At 40.2% G+C, this 19,930-nt stretch overlaps 1 protein-coding gene across 2 annotated transcripts in view; it reads right to left on the bottom strand.

The window, feature by feature from the left end:
• Positions 1-19,930, bottom strand: part of ITGA8 (integrin subunit alpha 8) — a 132,375-nt gene that overhangs the window by 89,438 nt on the left and 23,007 nt on the right. For both annotated transcript variants that reach the window (XM_088150471.1, XM_088150472.1), the window contains exons 4-8: positions 13,546-13,669; positions 12,565-12,626; positions 6,926-6,971; positions 3,633-3,758; positions 406-450 (exon numbers count right to left, since the gene is read on the bottom strand). In XM_088150471.1, coding sequence (XP_088006597.1) covers positions 406-450; positions 3,633-3,758; positions 6,926-6,971; positions 12,565-12,626; positions 13,546-13,669 — 403 coding nt within the window. The remainder of the gene's footprint in view (positions 1-405; positions 451-3,632; positions 3,759-6,925; positions 6,972-12,564; positions 12,627-13,545; positions 13,670-19,930) is intronic.

Below are 19,930 nucleotides of genomic sequence, written 5' to 3'. Positions count from 1 at the left end.
CATAAGGACCCATATGGACAATACATTTATAGATTATACAAACCTGTAGCACAGTAATTAACATAGAATGCTTAAAAATCATCCATTTTCATTTGTCTTCCTATGGTTTTTACTGGTACTAATGCTGGGTATAATACCTTTATAATACAACACAGTTTTTGGTTCATGCAAAGGCTTATGTGGATACAAAACCACACTGCATTATTTGGCCACAAGTAACTATGCAGCCTTACAATTTAAAATTAACAATTTTCTTATTTTGAGAAGGAAAGAGAGTAAGGCTATATTCTAGCTTGGACCACTGAACTCACTTTGGAGGAGGTATGCACTGGACTGCATCATATGCATATAACTTCACTGCAAGTAAGTAAATTACAGTCCAGACATCTCTTAGTAGCTTCTTACCTTCATGCAGATCTCCAGTAAATTCACCAGCAGCCACTGAGTAACCTGTTTAAAAACAAACCTACAAAGATGAAACCTGACAAACAATCTACGTCTAAAGAGATAAGGATGGCCAGATCTATCATGGCTCAGAAGCACAATACATCTACAGAATGAGATGTAGTTTCCTACAACTAGGAAAAAGATTAAATGTAAGTATATCATAAGATAAAATATTAGTGCATTAATACTTTTATCATTCACCTAGATGTAGTGTTTCATTGACACGATGGGATGCTTAGTTCCACCATCTGACATTTATGTACACTCCTTTCCAAGGAAGCTTCTTAGAGCACAAATCAGTCCAACGCACCATATATATCTGACGTAATGTCTGAAAGTAAATAACCATTTCCCTCAAGCAGGATATTGTTTATTTAAAGATTTGGGAGTGCTGCCCAATTTTCCATTTGCCAAATGCTTCCTTACCTATGTTCCTGTTCTACACCAAGAAGCTCAGTATTTCTTTACCTAACTTGTTGCAGTCTGCAACATTTCCATCCTTTTGGCAAGTAGATTCCTTGTCTACCTCACAACTTTTATCTCTTTTCTAAACTGGGCACGCAAAGGATTCCATTCCTATATACATACATCCCTGCCTAATTCATTTTGCTGAGCCAATCCCCAATCAGGACAAAATTGGGGCAATTCACGCAGTTTGGAGGAGAGTCTAGGATGGACTCTGAGTCTAGGACTGAACTGGAAGTGTTAGCACACTATGCAACTTATAATAGCCAAACAAGTAATATTTTGAGTATTACTTTTATGTCTTACGTTTTTATTTTTTTTCATATTTTATCTTTTTTATTGTATGCCTGTATATATGCATACAGAAACATAAATAACATATATATACTTATCAAGTTGTAGATGTAAGAGCAATCATTGAAGGCATAGGGGCTGACTTGGGAGGTTTTAGCTCTTTCCTCATCTGTTTTCCTTTGTCTTGATTATTTTTTATCTGCCATTCTGTAGATGCTAGTATAATCAAGGGCAATGCTATTTTCTCGGTTCTCCCTATCCTTTGATCCTTCTATATTCTTTTGTAAAATGATTTTCAGTTTATAGAAAAAGCTTCTTGTTTCTTGGACTTCTATCTTTGGCTCCACCTACAATGAAGTCTGATTTGATCTCCACTTTGTTACACCTTCAGTTAGCTGCTTGGGCCCTCCATGCAACTCTGCAGTGGTTTCCTATGCTAGTTTGTTGAAAAAAATCAAGAGAGTCTTATGGCACTTTTAAAGATTAACACATACATTATGACATCAGCTACCATGGGCAAGAATTCACTTCCTCAGATGTATGGAATGTTAATTTAAATGTCAAGCATACTAAGGATAGAGGATAGACAATAGATCGTGACGTCATAAAAGAATTAAATGCAGAAGTATAGACAGTAATAATCAAATTATCAAAAATAGTCATTCACAAAAATAGTTTTTGGAAAATAACACTGCCATTCTATGATGGTGAACTAATTAACACATCTAGTGTGATGGAATGGCATGGGACTGGAAGGGGGGTAAAGAACGTGATCTCGTCTCCAGAGCAACGCATTGGAGATAAGAGGCGAAAGCTGACGCACCCCTAACATTCCAGGAGATAGTGAATTCCTGTTCCTGGGAACTGCTGGCCAGTCTGAGAAGATTCTGTAAACAAGCACTAGCTAATAAACCTTGCTGATTGAACCTGCACGGTCTCCAGGAGTTCCTTGGGCTAGGCCTGACATCAATCTTCTCAGACTCATTTTTACCTTCGAGTAGAAGGAGTAACATCATGGCTACAGATCCACAGGGAGCTAATTTGACCCCTCAAATGTTAGCAGCTGCGCTCCTCCAGCATCATCAGCAAGTGGATGCACAGATTAATAACCTGCAGACAGCAATGGGGCAACTGATGCAGCAGGTGGGACTGGGGGCCCAGCAGCCACCACCAGCACAGCCACCAGTGTTGCCTGGTAGCATGCCAGAGAAGTACGGAGGTGAGGTGGAACAGATGAGAACATTCCTAGCACAGTGTGAATTGTTCATGGACGGCAGACCGGGAGAATTTCCTACAGATCAAACAAGAGTGGCTTTTGTGATAAGTTTGTTGAAAGGCTCGGCGGCCAAATGGGCTACACCCCTCATAGAAACAAGGGATCCAGTGCTCAACAACTATCAGAATTTCGTTGCAGCTTTCAGGGGGCACTTTCGAGACCCAGTGAGGCAATTAACTGCCTGTTGGGACATTCATAAACTCAAGCAGAGCAGCAGACCGGTAAGATTGTTTATTGCAGACTTCAAGTTATTAGCGGGAGATGTTGAATGGAATGTTAGGGGTGCGTCAGCTTTCGCCTCTTATCTCCAGCGCGTTGCTCTGGAGACGAGATCACGTTCTTTACCCCCCTTCCAGTCCCATGCCATTCCATCACATCTAGTGAAATAGAAAGCTTTATCTCAATGTTAAGTTACAGTTATTAGAATTAATCTTTTCATGAATTACAGGAAAGCTGCTGCAGATTATAACGAACATGATTTTTAAATATGTATACAGGTAGTCCTCGCTTACTGTCTACCTCGTTTAGCAACTGTTTGAAGTTACGATGGTGTTAAAAAGAAAGCTTTGCAACCAATCCTCACATTTATGATCATCGCAGTATCCCGCAGTCACACGATTGCAACTGGTTTGTGACAAGCAGAGTTACTAGAGAAAGTGGAAGTAAAATAGTAAGTAATGGTCATGTGATGTTTTGCTTAATGACTGCGGTGCTTTGCTTAACAACCAAATGGGAAATAAGGTCGTAAGCCCATTGTGGTAATGTGATTTTCCACTTAGTGACTGTGGTGCTTAGCAATGGAGTTGCCAGTCCCAATTGTGGTTGCTAGGTGAGGACCATCTGTATAAAAATATTCTGATGAAGTGTTTGAATGATCAGAATTTCATTACATTTTCAATATATATATTTACTGAACTGACAGTTATTGTTGGAGTAAGAACAGGCAGCATTCCATGTTTGCAGAAGCATATATTCATAAGAAAAGTTGAGTTGATAATGCAATATTTTGATTTATATTCATAACAGTGGGAATCTGTATAAGTGTCTTATAGATCTGGGCCTCTCCTGCTTAATCACAGCAAATATTTTCTTATATCAGATTTCTAAACAAGATCAATTCCACAATCAGCAAAATCACCACATAACTTACCCAAATAGTTATCATCATATATAGATGGGGCCACTCCAGTTTGCTTTTCCTGTAAGAGTTTGCTTAGAATATTCTTGAATGAATAATCTGTGATAATTTCTGCAATGCTGCTGGTGATAACCTGTCCTGTGATTCAGAAACATAATAGGTTATCCTGCAGGACAACTAGAGAAATACAGGCAGCAATTAAAGTTATGTTAATAAACCATCCATTTTTATGAAGTAATTAATATTAATTGATAGGAACTGTAAGGAAATGCAAAACAATTGCTGATAGCTTCATAGTCTAAATAAAAAAGTAAGCATGAGAAGAAAGAAGAATGGAGGGAATAGGAAAATTTTGCAAAAACTGCGGGAAGTAAACTAAAGGGTTTTTTTTTTCGTTTTTGCTAAGCAGCTTATACATGGCTATAATAGAAGAGAGATGGAATTTGTAGGAAATATTAAAGAAAGGAGTATATGCTGCCTTGATATCCTGAGTAGAAAGTGGGATATGAATATACTAAAAAATACAGTTTGATTGTTTCATCTTAGTTTTTCTGTCTTCTCTTATTTAGAATTCCCCAAATATGTTGGAACACAACTTTCAGAATTTTGAGCCAGCAAGTTCAACCAACCGCTGATTTTGGTAATCCAACACATGCAGTAATCCTCTTGGATGGGGAAAGATGCATTACTGAAAAAAGAGTTTCTTGAAAATATAAGACACCAGTGTATTTCATGTAATTAAGAAAACAAAAATGTAGGCATCTATCCAAGATCCAGCTCTAGGCAAACCATGTAACTCCAAGCCAGTGTCACCATGTTGTTCTGAACTTCAAAGACTTTAATGAGCTCCATTCTCTCAAAGATGTCTCCACTACTAAGTCTTGCCAATTAATCTTCTACATGCTGTGAACTACCAATCAGCAATAGTAATTATAGCAAGAACAATGTACTAAGAATTTTTCTACACATATGCCTAAATTTATCCTGCATGTATAAGGAATCTTTCTCCAGCAGCTGCTGAATAACAGCCACCTTGGAACTGAGGCAGTGTTTTAATATCATGACACAAACACTATTCTAGATTGAAATATATTGGTATTTTGCTTTTTAAAATGACACTACTGTACAATGAATAATGAATTCATTATTATTATTATTATTATTATTATTATTATTATTATTATTATTATATATAAAATGAGTAATAATAATGATAATAATGAAAAAGCTACTTGTTTCAATTAATCCTAGAAAACAGTGACTGTGTGCAGCTGGATTAGCCAGAGGGCAATACCTTGGGGGAAGGGGGAACCTGATGCCCAAAGGCCAGATGTACCTCATCCCAATTTTGTACCCCTTCCCCAGTTCTTCTTCCCACAACTGCAAAAATTAGAGTCCTGACTTCCTGCACTTTGAAAAGAAGACCCCCCCCAACTGATGTGACTCTTAAAGAGGCTTAATATAAATAATTTACAAAGAATAATCCCACCTCTCCCCCCAAAACACTAATGAAAAAAAGAAATCCTGCCTTGCTCTTTTTACATCATTGGTCTGCCCACCGTTGTCTTCCTCCCACAAAATGTTAAGCTGGCCTATCCTCTAAAAGTTGTTGTCTTGCTTGCTTTTTGCCTCTTTGTCTCTTAATACCAAAATAATAAATAAAATTTGGTGCATGATCAGGTATGTCTTTTAGTCATCACAGCCTGTAATGCATTTTCCTTATATAATATAATTATCTTTAGGTATCTTGGCAGCATGGATTACTGATATCAACCAATATGGCATCAAATATGAGAAAATGGATGGAAAAATGTTAAGATGTGCAAATGTTGATAGAAAAGTAGCAAGTAGTATGCAGTTTGTTTTGAGTTTGACAAAATGAATGTTTGTCAAAAGAAGTAAAAATGGCTGGGTATAACAATGTGATTCTGCCCACTCAGTTGGGGAACTGAGAGTTGGGTATGTCAGAAGAACCATAAAAGAGCTGAATGCAGTGGGTGGTAAAACAAAAAGAGATAGGATCAAGAATAAATTAATGTGGACTGAATACAATACCAAGGAGCCAATATGAAACAATTACAGAGAGATTGTTTGGCCATACGGATAGAATGAATTAGGAGTGAATAGTAAAAGAAATATGTGAAGGAAGAATGAATGGGTCAAGAGAAAGGATGAGTCTGCTGAGAACACTGAAGTTATGTTGAGATGATAACATCCTCAGAAAGAGAGAGGTGAGAAATTTACAGAAGAAAGGACAATGCATGAAGCAGTGAATGTAGTGAAAGCAAGGATGGTTTGTAAGGATAGAAAGGTAAGGAGTGAGTGGTGCTGTGTAAACTCAATTTAGCTATATTTCTTCTTTCTTCTTTTTAATTTTTTGGCTTACTGGTTCATACTTACTGGTTCATACTTCTTTTCTGCATTCTACAGAATAATGTTTACCCCAGAAAGGAACAGCATGATTGGAATGTATGTATGCATGTATCTACTTCTACAGATGTTGGAAAATAAAAGGAGTAAAGAAGGATGGAACATGTTGAATGGAGATGACAAGAACTGAAGTTGGAAAGTGTAGCAACTCCTGTCCTAAAAGGCACCTACGTTATCTTGGTATAACTTGAATCTCAAAATACATGAGTATAGCATGAAAAGGTGCATAGGAGCATAAGATAATACATTTGTTTGCAAGTCTGAAGAATGTAGGAACTTTCAAACAATACCAAAAGTCTGAGCTCAATCTCTAGCATAGCTAGGAAGAGCTGGCAAAGTTCTAGTCTGAAGTCCTGGAAGGCAATTTATATGCAGTGTCAACAGTCTAAGATAGTTGGACCAAACAGTTTGATTTAGGACAGTTTCTATGTCTTAACTATACCCACGGCTAGCAGAGCGGGGTAGAATTGCAAACAGTAACATCAGAAGTACATAAAAGAAAGGAATTACAGAAAATGATAATTACCTATTGAGAGTGGTCATTTGCAAACAGTTGGTGTGATTTATCTTGTCTACAGCACAGTAGCAGAAGAAAGTACAATCTTTTTCCAGGCCCTTTACTCTTATAGAATAGAACATAAAATGTTCCAAGAAGTTCAGAGTATAATTCAGAGTATAATTCTGAATGCAATACAGATCATGTCAATTTACAGAGATACAGAAGAATGGACCAAAACTTGTAGTCCTTTATAAGTCACATGTTGGGGGGGGGGGATTATTCTCCAGAAAGTATGACAGATATTGCATGACAGGTTCTGCTAATATTTCACTTCCATTTTCAGAGCATTTTTTGCAAATGAAAAAGATGAGCATACCTTGCCAGTAAAAACTGCCAGGTCCTCCTACTATGAGTTCTCCATTCTGTACACAAAACAAACAGCAGCAGCAATAACACAGAATTAATAGCATGCACCGAAGACCAAAATCAAATACATAAAAAATAATCCAAACAACTAATATTAATCAACTAATTACAATTATAATCAGGAGAAAAAAATATAAGACACTCCCCACTCCTTGGCTGTCACTGAGCACCACTGCCGAACCTTGTGCTGCCCATACTTGCTGGGAAATCAAATCCATGGATGGTCTTTGCTGGCTGGAAATCCTGGGAGACATAGTTAATTGTAACTGCAGAGTTCTAAATTAGAGATAACTATGCTGTAGTATATGCATCATTCCAATTAGGGCCGCTACTAGAAGGGGTAGTTTTGATATTTCTATGGGAATGATAGAGATATGTTGAAGAGTAGAACTGAAGTGAATGCTGTGAATTTTAGTGTCCAAGAAAAAATGGATTAAAAGAAAGCCATAAATGTTGTGACAATATTGAAAAATGGTACAGCTGCAGGTATAGATGGCATAACTGAAGAAATGCTGAAATACACATTTGAAATGCTTCTGAAGTAGCTTTGCAACTTGCTTTACATGTGTTTATACTCTGAACTGCGTCTAAACCTGACAATTGGAAGAATGTCAATATTCTATTCAAAGCACAAAGTAGGATGCAAAAATTACAGGAGGGGGGTTGTTTTGCAATGTGCGCCTGGGAAGGTGTTTTATGGAATTCTGATCAAAAGGATAGAAGAGGTGACAAACTGATTGATTGATTGATTGATTAATCACACTGACAGACTGCTGCAACGCAATGGGAATGAGATATTTAAGAAACATCATGTAACACAAGAAGAGAAAAGAGTCAAAATAGAAATGAGCACTGAAGCAATGTGGATTGAATACAAAAGTGAGTGACCAGCATGAAAGAACTAGATTTTGATGGTTTCGTTATACAGAAAGGATATATGAGGCTAGAACTGTAAAACCAGTTCATGAAGGAAGAGTGTAGAAGGAGAAGATTGTCTTTGGATGCATTAATGAGATCCTCTAAAAAAATAGAGGCAAGAAGTTTAAAAGCCGAAAGGCATATATAAAGCAGTGTGTGAACATGGTGGAAGCAAGGATGGTTTGCAAGAATAGAAAGGTATGGAGGGGTATAGTGAATGATGTTGGTATGAGTATTACCATGTCTTTTCTTTTTCTCTCTCTCTCAATTTTTTGTTCCCTTTCTGTGATTTGTATAATTGTTTACCCTGAAAGTGAACAGTGTAATGGGTATGGATATATGTAAATATGTTCTTTAATTGCTTATAATTCATTTTAGACAGATAGCCCTATGGATACAAAGGGATGAGTACAAACTGAAATAATAACATTAAGAACAACAGTAACAGCAACAACTGGATTACTGCAATGTGCTGTACATGGAGCTGTCCTTGAACAATATTTGGAAGCTTCAGCTGGTACAAAATGCGGTGGCGTGAGTAGTTATGGGTGCCGGTCATTTGGCACATGTGATACCTCTGCTCTGCAAGCTGCACTGGCTACCAGTATGTTTCCAGGTGCAATTCAAGGTGCTGGTGGTTACCTTTAAAGCCCCTTAAAGCTTGGGGCTGGGTTAGTTATGGGACCATCTTTCCCCAGCAGTGTCTATTTGTCCTGTTAGATCCAGCAGGACAGGCATGGCCCGGGTCTCATCTACTAGAGAATTCAATCTGGCAGGACCCAAGAACAGAGCCTTTTCTGCTGTGGTGCCCATCCTCTGGAATATCATCCCCCTGAGATTAGACTTGCCCCAACTCTGCTGGCCTTTTGCAAGGCATTAAAAACCTGGCTTTGCCATCTAGCCTGGGGCCCTGGCAGTAATGGTGAGTCCATTTCATGGTTGATTTGAATGTGGAACCTTGTGAATGTTCTCTGCAGTTATTCTATGCTCTTGATGTTTTTTTTTAAAATTTTGGTTGTTTAATCCTGTTTTTATTCTGTTTTAATTGTTAGCCACCCAGGGTCATGTATATGAGATGGGCAGCCATATAAATTTATTAAATACATAAAAATAAACAAACAGGAAAGCCTACCTGTGTCATTATTGCTTAATAGCAGCACCCAGCTAGCACCACAAGGGCAGTAAAATGTCTCCATCATCTCATCACAACTTCACCCAGGCCTGCTTCCACCAACAAACATCAGCTTGTAAGGACATGGGTGAGGGGCTCAATTTCAGCTCAGGATTGTAGCCAGGAACTGTAGTTATTGCATTATGTTTTTGTTTGAACAAGGACAACAGACATTAAGAAAATGTTGTTTTTACCAGCCCTGCCTCTTGCCAAGAATTCATCTAATATCACTGATGGATGAATAAGGATCTTGTCAACAAAATTGCCTGTTTTTATTAGGACTGTTAATCAACTACAGAATCTGTAACTGATTAATCTCTTCCTTCAAGAAAACATATTCTCCCTTTGGTGCAAGAAGAAAATTGCACGTTTCCCATTGTTCATTTGGATGCCTGCCTAGGATTAGTATAAGAACCGGGGAAAATGCCAGTTTTGTCAAAGTCTTTGAATGAAGGCTGGTGTGGGTCTTCCGGGCTGTGTGGCCGTGGTCTTGAAGTTTTGTTTCCTAACATTTCGCCAGCACCTGTGACCGGCATCTTCAGAGTGCAGGAGCACGGGAAACGTTCCGACAGACACGGAGACTGGGAATGGGAAATGTTCCGACAGACACGGAGACTAGGAACACTCCGGAACAAAAAAGCACACCTACTATGCTCCTTAACCTTCCTACTACGATGCAGAGACACTGGGACCATCCCAGCTTTTCTCAGAACGAAAAGGACTCTCAAATCTCCACAAGCTAACTGCATTTACGACCAACTTGAACAAGCCCTCCTACGTGAGAGAATACACACAACCCACAGAAAGCTTGCCATCACAGACAAAGAATTATTTGACACACACATCAGCATCAGTCAGAAAATGAGAAGCCAGGACTGGGACAAGATTGACACCCTAACCTACAGGAAAATGGAAAAGGATATCACTGACCACACAACCAGGCAAAAGCAAAAGTTTAACAAATGCCAAAACAGTCAACCAAAACCGGCGCTGGATCCCGCCCGCATTGTCATCAATTTGACGGAACGCCAACTCGCGCCAGAAGAAACCGCCATCCTAGCCAAGGGAGGAAACTTCGCAATCACACCCCCCAGAATTCCTGTGGAAGATATCATCACCAATGTGGAATCAGCCATCTGCCACCGCCCTGAAGAGGAAGCAGAGGAAATAAGGGGTGAGATAGCAAGGATCCTACGGAGAGCAAAGCCCCCCACCAGCAACATAACGAGGAAAGAGAGAAATGCCATAGAAACCCTCAATTCGGACCCCGATATCATCATCCTGCCGGCTGACAAGGGCAACGCCACGGTAATTATGAAAACAGATGAATACAAAGACAAAGTTAGAGAACTACTAGACCCCACCACATACAGAAAACTAAAACGGGATCCGACCAGCAAAATCATGAAACAAACCAACACCCTGACGAGGAGCTCCTCCCTTCACCCCAACGCACTTCAACGCATATGCAAGACAGAAGCCCTTACACCCAGACTATACGGACTCCCCAAAATCCACAAAGACTTGATCCCACTCAGACCCATCGTAAGCGCCATTGGCTCCCCGACATATGAATTATCCAAACATCTGGCCACCCTTCTACAGACCCACGTGGGACAGACTCCAGCCCATATCAGAGACTCAGAACATTTCATCGAGAAAATCAGCACCCTGAAACTCAACCCCACAGACAAACTGGTCAGCTTTGACATGGTCTCCCTGTTCACTAAGGTACCAGTGAGGGACACCCTGGCACTCATCAAACAGATCTTTCCAGAAGACATCACAGCCTTATTTCAGCACTGCCTAACAACCAGTTACTTCGTATGGGACAATAAGTACTATGAACAGATGGACGGTGTCGCCATGGGAAGCCCCCTGAGCCCAGTCGTAGCAAATTTCTACATGGAACATTTTGAAAAACGGGCTTTAGAAACCGCACCCGTTACCCCAACAGTCTGGTTCCGATTTGTGGATGACACCTTCGCAATTTGGAGTCAGGATGAAGAAGACCTAGAGAAGTTCCTGAACCACCTAAACAGCGTCCACCCCAATATACAATTCACCATGGAAAAAGAAGTGGACGGCCAACTTCCATTTCTAGACACGTTGGTCATACGCAAACCAGACCTCAAATTAGGACACAAAGTCTACAGAAAACCCACCCACACAGACCGGTACCTACACAAAAACTCCAACCACCACCCACGTCAGAAAAGAGGCATTATCAAAACCCTCATGGATCGTGCCAATCGGATCTGCGAAACCCAATTCCTAAACTCTGAACTTAACCACCTTAATTGGGTCCTACAAGCGAATGGCTACTCCAAGAATGAAATAAAAAGAGCCATCAAACCAAGAAAGCAACATGCGACTGAAGAAGAAAAACAGTCACCCACCAATAAAGTATTTCTGCCCTATATCAAAGGGGTCACAGACCGCATGGGAAAACTGATGGAAAAACACAATTTCCAAACAATCTTCAGACCCACCAGAAAAGTACAAGAAGTGCTAAAATCAGCAAAAAACAAAAGGGATCCCCTCACCGCTGCAGGAGTATACCGCATACCATGCAGTTGCGGGCAAGTATACATCGGGACCACAAAACGCAGCATCCATACCAGGATAAAAGAACACGAAAGACACTGCAGACTACAGCAACCAGAAAAATCTGCAGTAGCTGAACATGCTCTCAAGTACACTGGACACAAAATCCTATTTGAAAACACAGAGATACTGGACAACACCAACAGCCACTATACCAGGCTATACCGGGAAGCCATTGAGATTCACAAACACCAGCACAGTTTCAATAAAAAAAGAGGAGAGTCTAAAAATCAACAAAACCTGGCTACCAATCCTGAAAAATACAGCCTACAAAAGGTCAAGGAACTCAGCTCAACCACCAGGACATGTGAACAGTTCACACAATGAACTTGCTAATCACCCCGAGCAGCCCCTCGTTAACAATTCAGTAGAAGAAAAAACCCTGCCTAATCCCTAGGAAAAATACACACAGATGCTGACACCAAAACAAGCAGCCACTCAGTAACCCAACCCCACCCACCCACACCCATCCCCCACCCCAGATCTCTATAAATACCCACAGAAGGGTCACTTCACCCTGGGCACAGAGAGAACTGCTCCTGTCTGTGCTCCTGCACTCTGAAGATGCCGGTCACAGGTGCTGGCGAAACGTTAGGAAACAAAACTTCAAGACCACGGCCACACAGCCCGGAAGACCCACACCAGCCATCGTATGCCGGCCGTGAAAGCCTTCAACAATACATTCTTTGAATGAAACTTGAGTTTTTAGGAGTTTTGAGATTTTTGAGACTCAATACAATCTACATATTGTGTGTGTGTGTGTTTGTGTTAGTTATATAGGTACAAATATTTTTGAGATAGGAAATGATGAGTTGGAGGAGAAGGTGCATATGAGAGTGAATGTGAAAGTGATTAGAAAATCCAGCAGCCAGTCAACCACTGTGGATGCTCACCTTATAAAAATCTAAGCTGAATCCTGCTTGACAGTAACCTTGCCCCTCAGGATCTGGGTTGTCTGAAGGTATCAAAGGATGAACACTGAGTTAGTTTTATATTGTAAATTGACTCAAATATTATCATAACTAATAGGGGAGGGTTTTCCACCAGTTAACAGGCTGCAAATGTAATCTCTTTTTGTGCTAAAATTTAGGCAACAATTTTTAGATGAGTTCTAGGTCCAAAGTAAAATAAGAATGGTGACAATGAAAATGATAATGATAATACATGAGCATCCAAAGCCAGAACCAAAACCAGTGCGTGAGTTTTGGAAAGGAAACATGGATCTAAGCAACAAGTTCATATTTGGAAGATCCAAAGATGAAGATGAAATCCTTGATTTGGTTTGTTTCTACATGAGAAAGGACCTGGGATTGCACACATTTTGGCTGCAGTCCATCCAAGCCAGAGAGTGTGCAAAGGAACCAGAACAGTCAAGATGGCAACTGCAATCACATGATCAAAGTACCACTCCTTTTTTACTTCTTTTTTGCATATACCATGCAGATAAAATAGAGGCAGCTGCTATTATGAATTTTTGAGCCCCTCCTGGATGCCCCTGTCTCCGTACATTCTGATGATCTTAGCGCAAGTTCAAGCAGTTAACTGCTAGTTCTACAAAAAGAGACAGAGAGAGGGATGGCTAAATCTGGAGTGATCAGCTGCTTTTAAAATTTGGCTTCTGCTTATCAAGGTCTGTTTGCCATATTGAAAGTTCTTTTAAATTAAGCCAGAGTTGACTTGTCATCACTGCAGCACCAGCCTCATCATTATTCTTTTAATGAAACATAAAAGCTTCCCAAATAAAAAAAATATAATTAAGTGTCTCTTTGTAACCAAGGGCTATTGATTCAGAACTGCATGCCTAGGCTGAACACATGAGATCACAGATCAAAATTGTTCTACCGAGTTCAAATTGTACGACCCAAAGAACTTACTGTTACGGCAAGGAGAATATTCCACATAGGTGCTGAAATTCTGAACAGCAACATAGCAGGTGCCCACTGGATCTTTTTCAGGAGCAGCCTTCAGAGTTCTCCAATGATATAAGGGCGCACAAGCCTATCAAAACATAAGTTGCACAACAAAAAATTTTAAGGTGTTTGGATTAGGTTTACAGTACAGTAATTTGTGTTATACCAGATGTATTTTTTATAAATCCAGGTTACTGCTTTCCAAAGTATTGACATTGCCAGGACTCTCAGCAAGACGTACATGTTCCCACATCTGCTGCTCTTTTCCTTGCTCTGTTCTATCCTCCGTTCTGCTCAGGTGCAACTGCCCAGTTGACTGAGAGATCCAGGAGCTCTCCCCAACTCCCACCTTGTTGGCTGTAGTACTCCAAACAATTACAATTTAAAAAAAAAATTAGGCAGTGGGGCAGTTAAAAAAAAGAAACCACTGCCTGAGCCCCCAAAGAGCTGTTCTGATCTATATGCATTCATTCATTAGATTTACATCCCATCTTTTATCCTGAAGCTCAAGAACCATACATAGGAACTTGCCCTATGGGACAGAGCTATGCTATGAAATATGAAACCCAAAGCCACACAGTAACATTCCATGGCTGAAGCTGGGTCTCTCTAGTCCTAATCTAACTCTAATCCAACCATGGCACCACACTGCCTCTTTTAAGATAGATCAGCTTAACTCAACTGGAGTCCTTAGATGTTTATTTATTTAGAATATTTGTCACTTATAGGTAATACTTGGGCTACAACCACTCATTCAGTGACCGTTCAAAGTTACAACAGGGCTGAAAGAGGGGGATTTATGACTGGTCCTCAAAGTTGTGGCCATTGCAGCGTTCCCACGGTCACACGATCCCAATTCTGGCATTTGGCAACTGGCTTGCATTTACAACAGTTGTAGCACCCCACGGTCATGTGATTACCATGTGCAACCTTCCCTGCCAGCTTCCCACAAGCAAAGTCAATGGGGAAGCCAACAGGAGGACACAGGTCGCTCTCATTGCTTTTTCTCCCAAGGAACCCCCAGATGACAGGGTGAGTGCAGACCCCGGGCAGGCGGGCAGCCACCTTCCTGGCTCCACTTGCGCCAGGTGGTGGCACGTAACCCCCACCCGGCTACACTCATGCCACACTGCAGCACCCATCCTCCCACCTGCCTGCACTTGCTCCTGGCCATAGCATCTATCTGTGTGCCCAGCCACACTTGCCCCACACCACAGCACCCACCTGCATTTGCACCACATCACCCACCCCCACCTGCCCACACTCCATAGCACTCACCTGCCTGCCAGCCTGCTTGTGAGTTGCCTAAGGAAAGGCTTGTTGTGACCAGGACCTGTGACTTCCTGCCAGCTTCCCCACTGACTTTGCTTGTTGGAAGCTGGCAGGAAGTCACAAGTCGTGGTCACATGAGGTCCTTGTTTAATGACCCGCAATCATTGCTTAACAATGGCAACGGGGACTGCTGGGATTGCCATCGGTAAGTGATATGGTCATGTGACATTGCGCTTTATGACCGCATTGCTTAGCAATGGAAATTCCAGTTCCAATTACCATTGTTAAGTGAGGACTACCTGTACTGCCTTAATATCTCATGGTGGTTCATGTTAAACTAGAATTTTCATTGCCCCTACCCTTATCCTCATGTGCTATGGATGATAGGAACTCTAATCCAGCAAAAACTCTGAAGGTCCTAAAGTTGAAAAAACCAAGGACAAATACTTTGATGCTCTAAAAGTCATGTTCATACAAGGGTTCTTTGACCTGCAGGGTTAGTATGGATTCTGATATTAAGCAAACAACAGTAAATTAGTAAAACTACAGTATGTTACTATACAATATTTGCATAGTAAGGAAATAGAGGCACAGATAGCAAATCCAGCATCACTACTGCTTTCCACATTTTCTGATCTTTGAACAGAGCCTGTCTGGGGAAATTTCCTGGGCTTGAACAGAGACACTACATAGATAATTATATGGTGTAACTGGTGACCAGTAGGGCAATTTCTAGCCTCCTGTTTAGTCTTCTTTCTCCCACTAAACTTAGGTAGATTCACAGACGTTTTATGCATGAATAAAAATAAACAACTGTTACTGCAAGTGAGCAGCACAGAGCCTTAAACATCTTTAAAACAGTAAAAGCATATGACAGAAAATTAGGTCTCAAAAGACTTACTAAACAGAAGCACTTTTAACCTGGTCAGAAAACATTTCCAAGAAGGCAATCACATTTGTGGCAAAGGTGCTTACTGAATGCTTCCTTTTCCCATTCGACATCCAACGAATCTCAGAAGGCAGGAGCATGAAAGGAGGAAGTCCTTCAGTTGCTCAAACTACTTAGGGCCTCAAGATGTAACAGAGCAGTTTTGACTATTCTGGTTAAAAGAAAATATAGCGAGGAGCTTTCCTAATTTGCAATGTTGTTTGATACTGTCTTTATATAAGAAAAAGCCCTGACTTGCTAATAGATTATTGTGACCTCCTTTCCCGCCTGAAAAATCTGATAAACATCACAGACCACTGATCAATAGATTTTACAGACAGCTACCTTATGCTTCTGCAATAAACTAGGGATTATCATTACCAGCAAACAAACTTCTTCAGCAATCCCACGGCTTTTTCTTCTAGCTTTACCTTCTCAATGAAGGCCTTTTTTTACAGAGGTTAGTGAGTTACAGCTAGAGATATTGTCCAGTTAGGATTGCAAGCTCAAGGAATGCCCTTAAACTGTTACATATGTTGGCGGGAAACCAGACTAACTAGGGGGCTTGTTTCTTGGGTGTGACTGTGGATATTGCTGTTGGATACATGACAGCCGCCTCCGTTGAGATGAAAACAGTAGGAAAGGAGCCTGGCTACCTCTTTGGAATGCCTCTGTCTCCTCCACTTATGGGTTGGGCGCCCTTTTGGTGGCTTGGAATTCTTCTCAAAGAGATGGCTGTTATTTTGGGGATGGATGGGATTCTGACCCTTTCCCTGGATATTTGAGATTTGGGTTTTTTATCTTGTTTTACCATTTGTTTTAAGCTGGTTTGATGTAATTTTTGTCTCAAAAGGGAGCAAATGGATGCTTTTGATTATTACCGATTAAGGACAAAGAAGGTTCAGTAGGCACAAAAAGGGGTTTAGGACATGTTCTGTTGATATATTGCTACATAAAACATGTATTACGAAGGTATCGTAAGTGTCCAGTTCTCACTCAAGCCCAGAAATTCTTACAACTCAAGGAAACAAGGGGCATGGAATAATAATATTTTGTTACAAGTAGCTGCTCAACAGGCTCTAGTTTACTGCAAGAGACATTTAACTAAGGGTAAAGATGGGTGCCTGATCTTATGCTTTGGAAGAAAATGGCCCCCTTGCTCAACCTTCATGGTTGACAGCTAGTAAAGATTATTTCGTGACATTCTATGCATGCTTTACTTTGACAGTCATTTTGTGTAAGGAAATCAACATTGCATTTCAAAAAGAGGAAGAATGGGAGAAAAAAGGAAAACATGCAAAGGAAGGTAAATCAGTTTGGAATCTGAGAGTTGGGACTGCTTGGAGACTGCTGGGAATTTCATGTGCCAACTAGCTCTGTAACAGGATAGGGTGATGTTTTATTCATCACCTGCTTTATGTCAAAGTCCTTTTCTAGGGATAACCACATGAATGAATATTTCAAGCAAGGCATTTCCTTTAGATACACACTCCCATTTAAAAATAATTCAAACCATTTTCAAACAAATCCCCAAGACAACACTTGCTGCTTCATAATTGTTTGGGAAAATTAAGCATGACCAAATCCATGGTTCACAACACGAAATGTTTTGCTGTCCTTTCTAAAGCTTTGCATTAAATCCTTCTACATTAGCTGCTAATGTGAAATGCCTGCTCTGGTAAAGAAACCATCACTAGTGACTTACAACTTAATAAAATTGCTCAAAAGAAAACAGGCTGTTAGGGGGTTTCACCTGGGAATTTCCATCAGAGCTTGTAAATGCTCTGCACAAGGATTTATGAAAGAAGCTTCAGGTTTAGAGCCAGAGCTCCACTGATTAGTAGAGCAACAGTTCTGCAACTGTGAGGAACATTCTCCAAGTGAGGTAATGCTAAGCCAGGATTTATTGAATAAAACCACAATTGCTATGGTTCACACAATATGTTAAGCATAAGTCATAGTTTATAAATTGCAATGGCTAGGTTCACAAAACGCATTGAGTCAGCTGTTTGCTAAAGGAAACAAAAGCTGTTTTCTAGTCTCTACAAGCTATTTCTATCATCTTATTAGCCAGACTAGTTAGACAAGTACTCTCTGCATCACTATCTAATCACCAAATCAGTACAACTTTGGGACAAATATCTACTGAAGGACCATAGAGGGAGGGAATAAGTTAGACTTACTGGGCTGCTGAACATGTAGACTTTAGAGTATTCACACCAGGACTATTAAAAAGAAAATTCTAGATGCCATAACATGTATCTATATTAAATATAGATACAAGTTACTCAAGTATGCGTTTAAGTCCTGCTTCATGTTCCTTCAGACTTTTTTCTTCTGTGATGGACATATAAAAGTAAGGCAGCATTCCATGATCAACTCAGTAACTCAATCAGGGTTCCTCCTTGCATGCAGGAACTAATTTCACCCCAGTCCACTGAAAAACAATTGACTAAGCTTTTTTTCCTAAGCTAGTCATTAGCAGGTATGCCTTTTGCTTTAAACTGGCCAAATTAAAGCAGCTACTTTTTTATTAATAATTTTGGCAAATTAAAATTGGGAATGTATGCATCTATGTACAGTATGCATGTGTACATAGGCCACCTCTGATTTGGCCTGACCCAAATAATGCTTTTTCCCAAAGTACCAAAACAAATTCAGTCTTGTGGTTGCTAGACACCTCTAGTTTTATTAGTGTTTTAAATTATTCATGTTTGTAATTGTGTATTACTTTATTTTTGTGAACAGCTCTGTGAATCTCCAATGAATATTAAATAATAACAAGGGTTTATGTATCTTGGACTCAGAATGAAATTTATTATTTCATTCAGACTTTGGAGCATCTGCCTGCATCCTGACTTGGAAATTAGACTTTCTGAGAGAACTCTATGCCTATATGCCCCTCAGTACCTACATTTAAAACATTATTTTACAGGCTAAAGGAGAAGATGCACACTTTTTTTTTTCCAGAACAAGGATTCTACTTGGCTTTTCAGTAGCAGGCTGGTGACTATACTACAGAAAGTAGAGGGCAGGGGGAGGCTGAACAAAGAGCTAGGTAGGGGCATGACCAAAAATAAATTTGATTAATTTATATTCAAGGGCCAATTTGGTATAGTGGTTAAAGCAACAGGCTTTAACTGGGAGATTGTGAATTCTAGTCTCACCTTAGGCACAAAGCCATCTGGTTAACCTTGGGCTGTCTCCCTCTCTCTCAGCTCTAGGAAGAAGGCAATGGCAAACTACACACACACCTAAATTCAATTAAAATAACTAAATACAGATAACATATTACATTCCCTGTATTGAACCATTTTTCTCTTCTTGCAAAATTTAATAATTTTTTGGAAACGCTCCAGTTCCCTTGAATTATCTTTAGAAACAAATAAGCACATGTTTTTCCATCTCTTTCAAGAATAATTTCAAACCCAATACTAGGTGCATACACGAGAACAGTGGGATTTCTTATATAGCTGATTGGAGATCGAAATAGGTTTTAGAGGCAACTGTGATGGAAGGCATGAGTGGGGAACATTCTGGAATGAAGCTTCAAGGTTGCCGGGAGGGGGAAGAGAGATTCCAGGGGAAGCACCTCCTCAGCCCCCAGCCGGAGTGTGGGAAAGTCAAGAGAAGGAGACTGGCCCCTCCCTAAGGGCATCATGGCTATAGTTGCTGCTGTTGGGGAATTAGAATTAGTCTGGCGAGATTCTGTCTATTAGGTGTAAGCTAATAAAGGAGCTAAACTGTTCTGGACTGTCTCACTGTTGTTCTTGGGCTGAACGTGACAGCAACTAAAGTACTAACAGGTGCCAAAATCTCTGTCCATAGTCTTTTTATAACGCTACCATAAACTACGGAATTGTGTGAGTTAAACACTGAAGAAAACTCTAATATCACAAATTAGACTTCTGGAAATCTTTTGAATGCTGTCTTAACTTATTTTCAATATACAGTTTCCTTGAAACATGCTTTATTTTGGTCTGCTAAGTCTTCCATGTGTGTGCTCATCATGGATATTGCTCTGAAAGTGTAATGGATGGCATGAATGGAGAAGATTCTGGAATGGAACTTCAAAGTTGTCAGGAGAGGGGAGAGACATTCCAGGGCAAGCGCCTCCTCAGCCCGTAGAAGAGTGTGGGAAGACGAAGA

This window comes from Python bivittatus, unplaced genomic scaffold, assembly GCF_059951505.1.
Source record: "Python bivittatus isolate LINGU-HERP-01145 unplaced genomic scaffold, Pbiv_v1 ctg000610_np1212, whole genome shotgun sequence".
Taxonomy (NCBI): domain Eukaryota; kingdom Metazoa; phylum Chordata; class Lepidosauria; order Squamata; family Pythonidae; genus Python; species Python bivittatus.
This window is presented reverse-complemented; position numbering and strand designations above follow the sequence as displayed.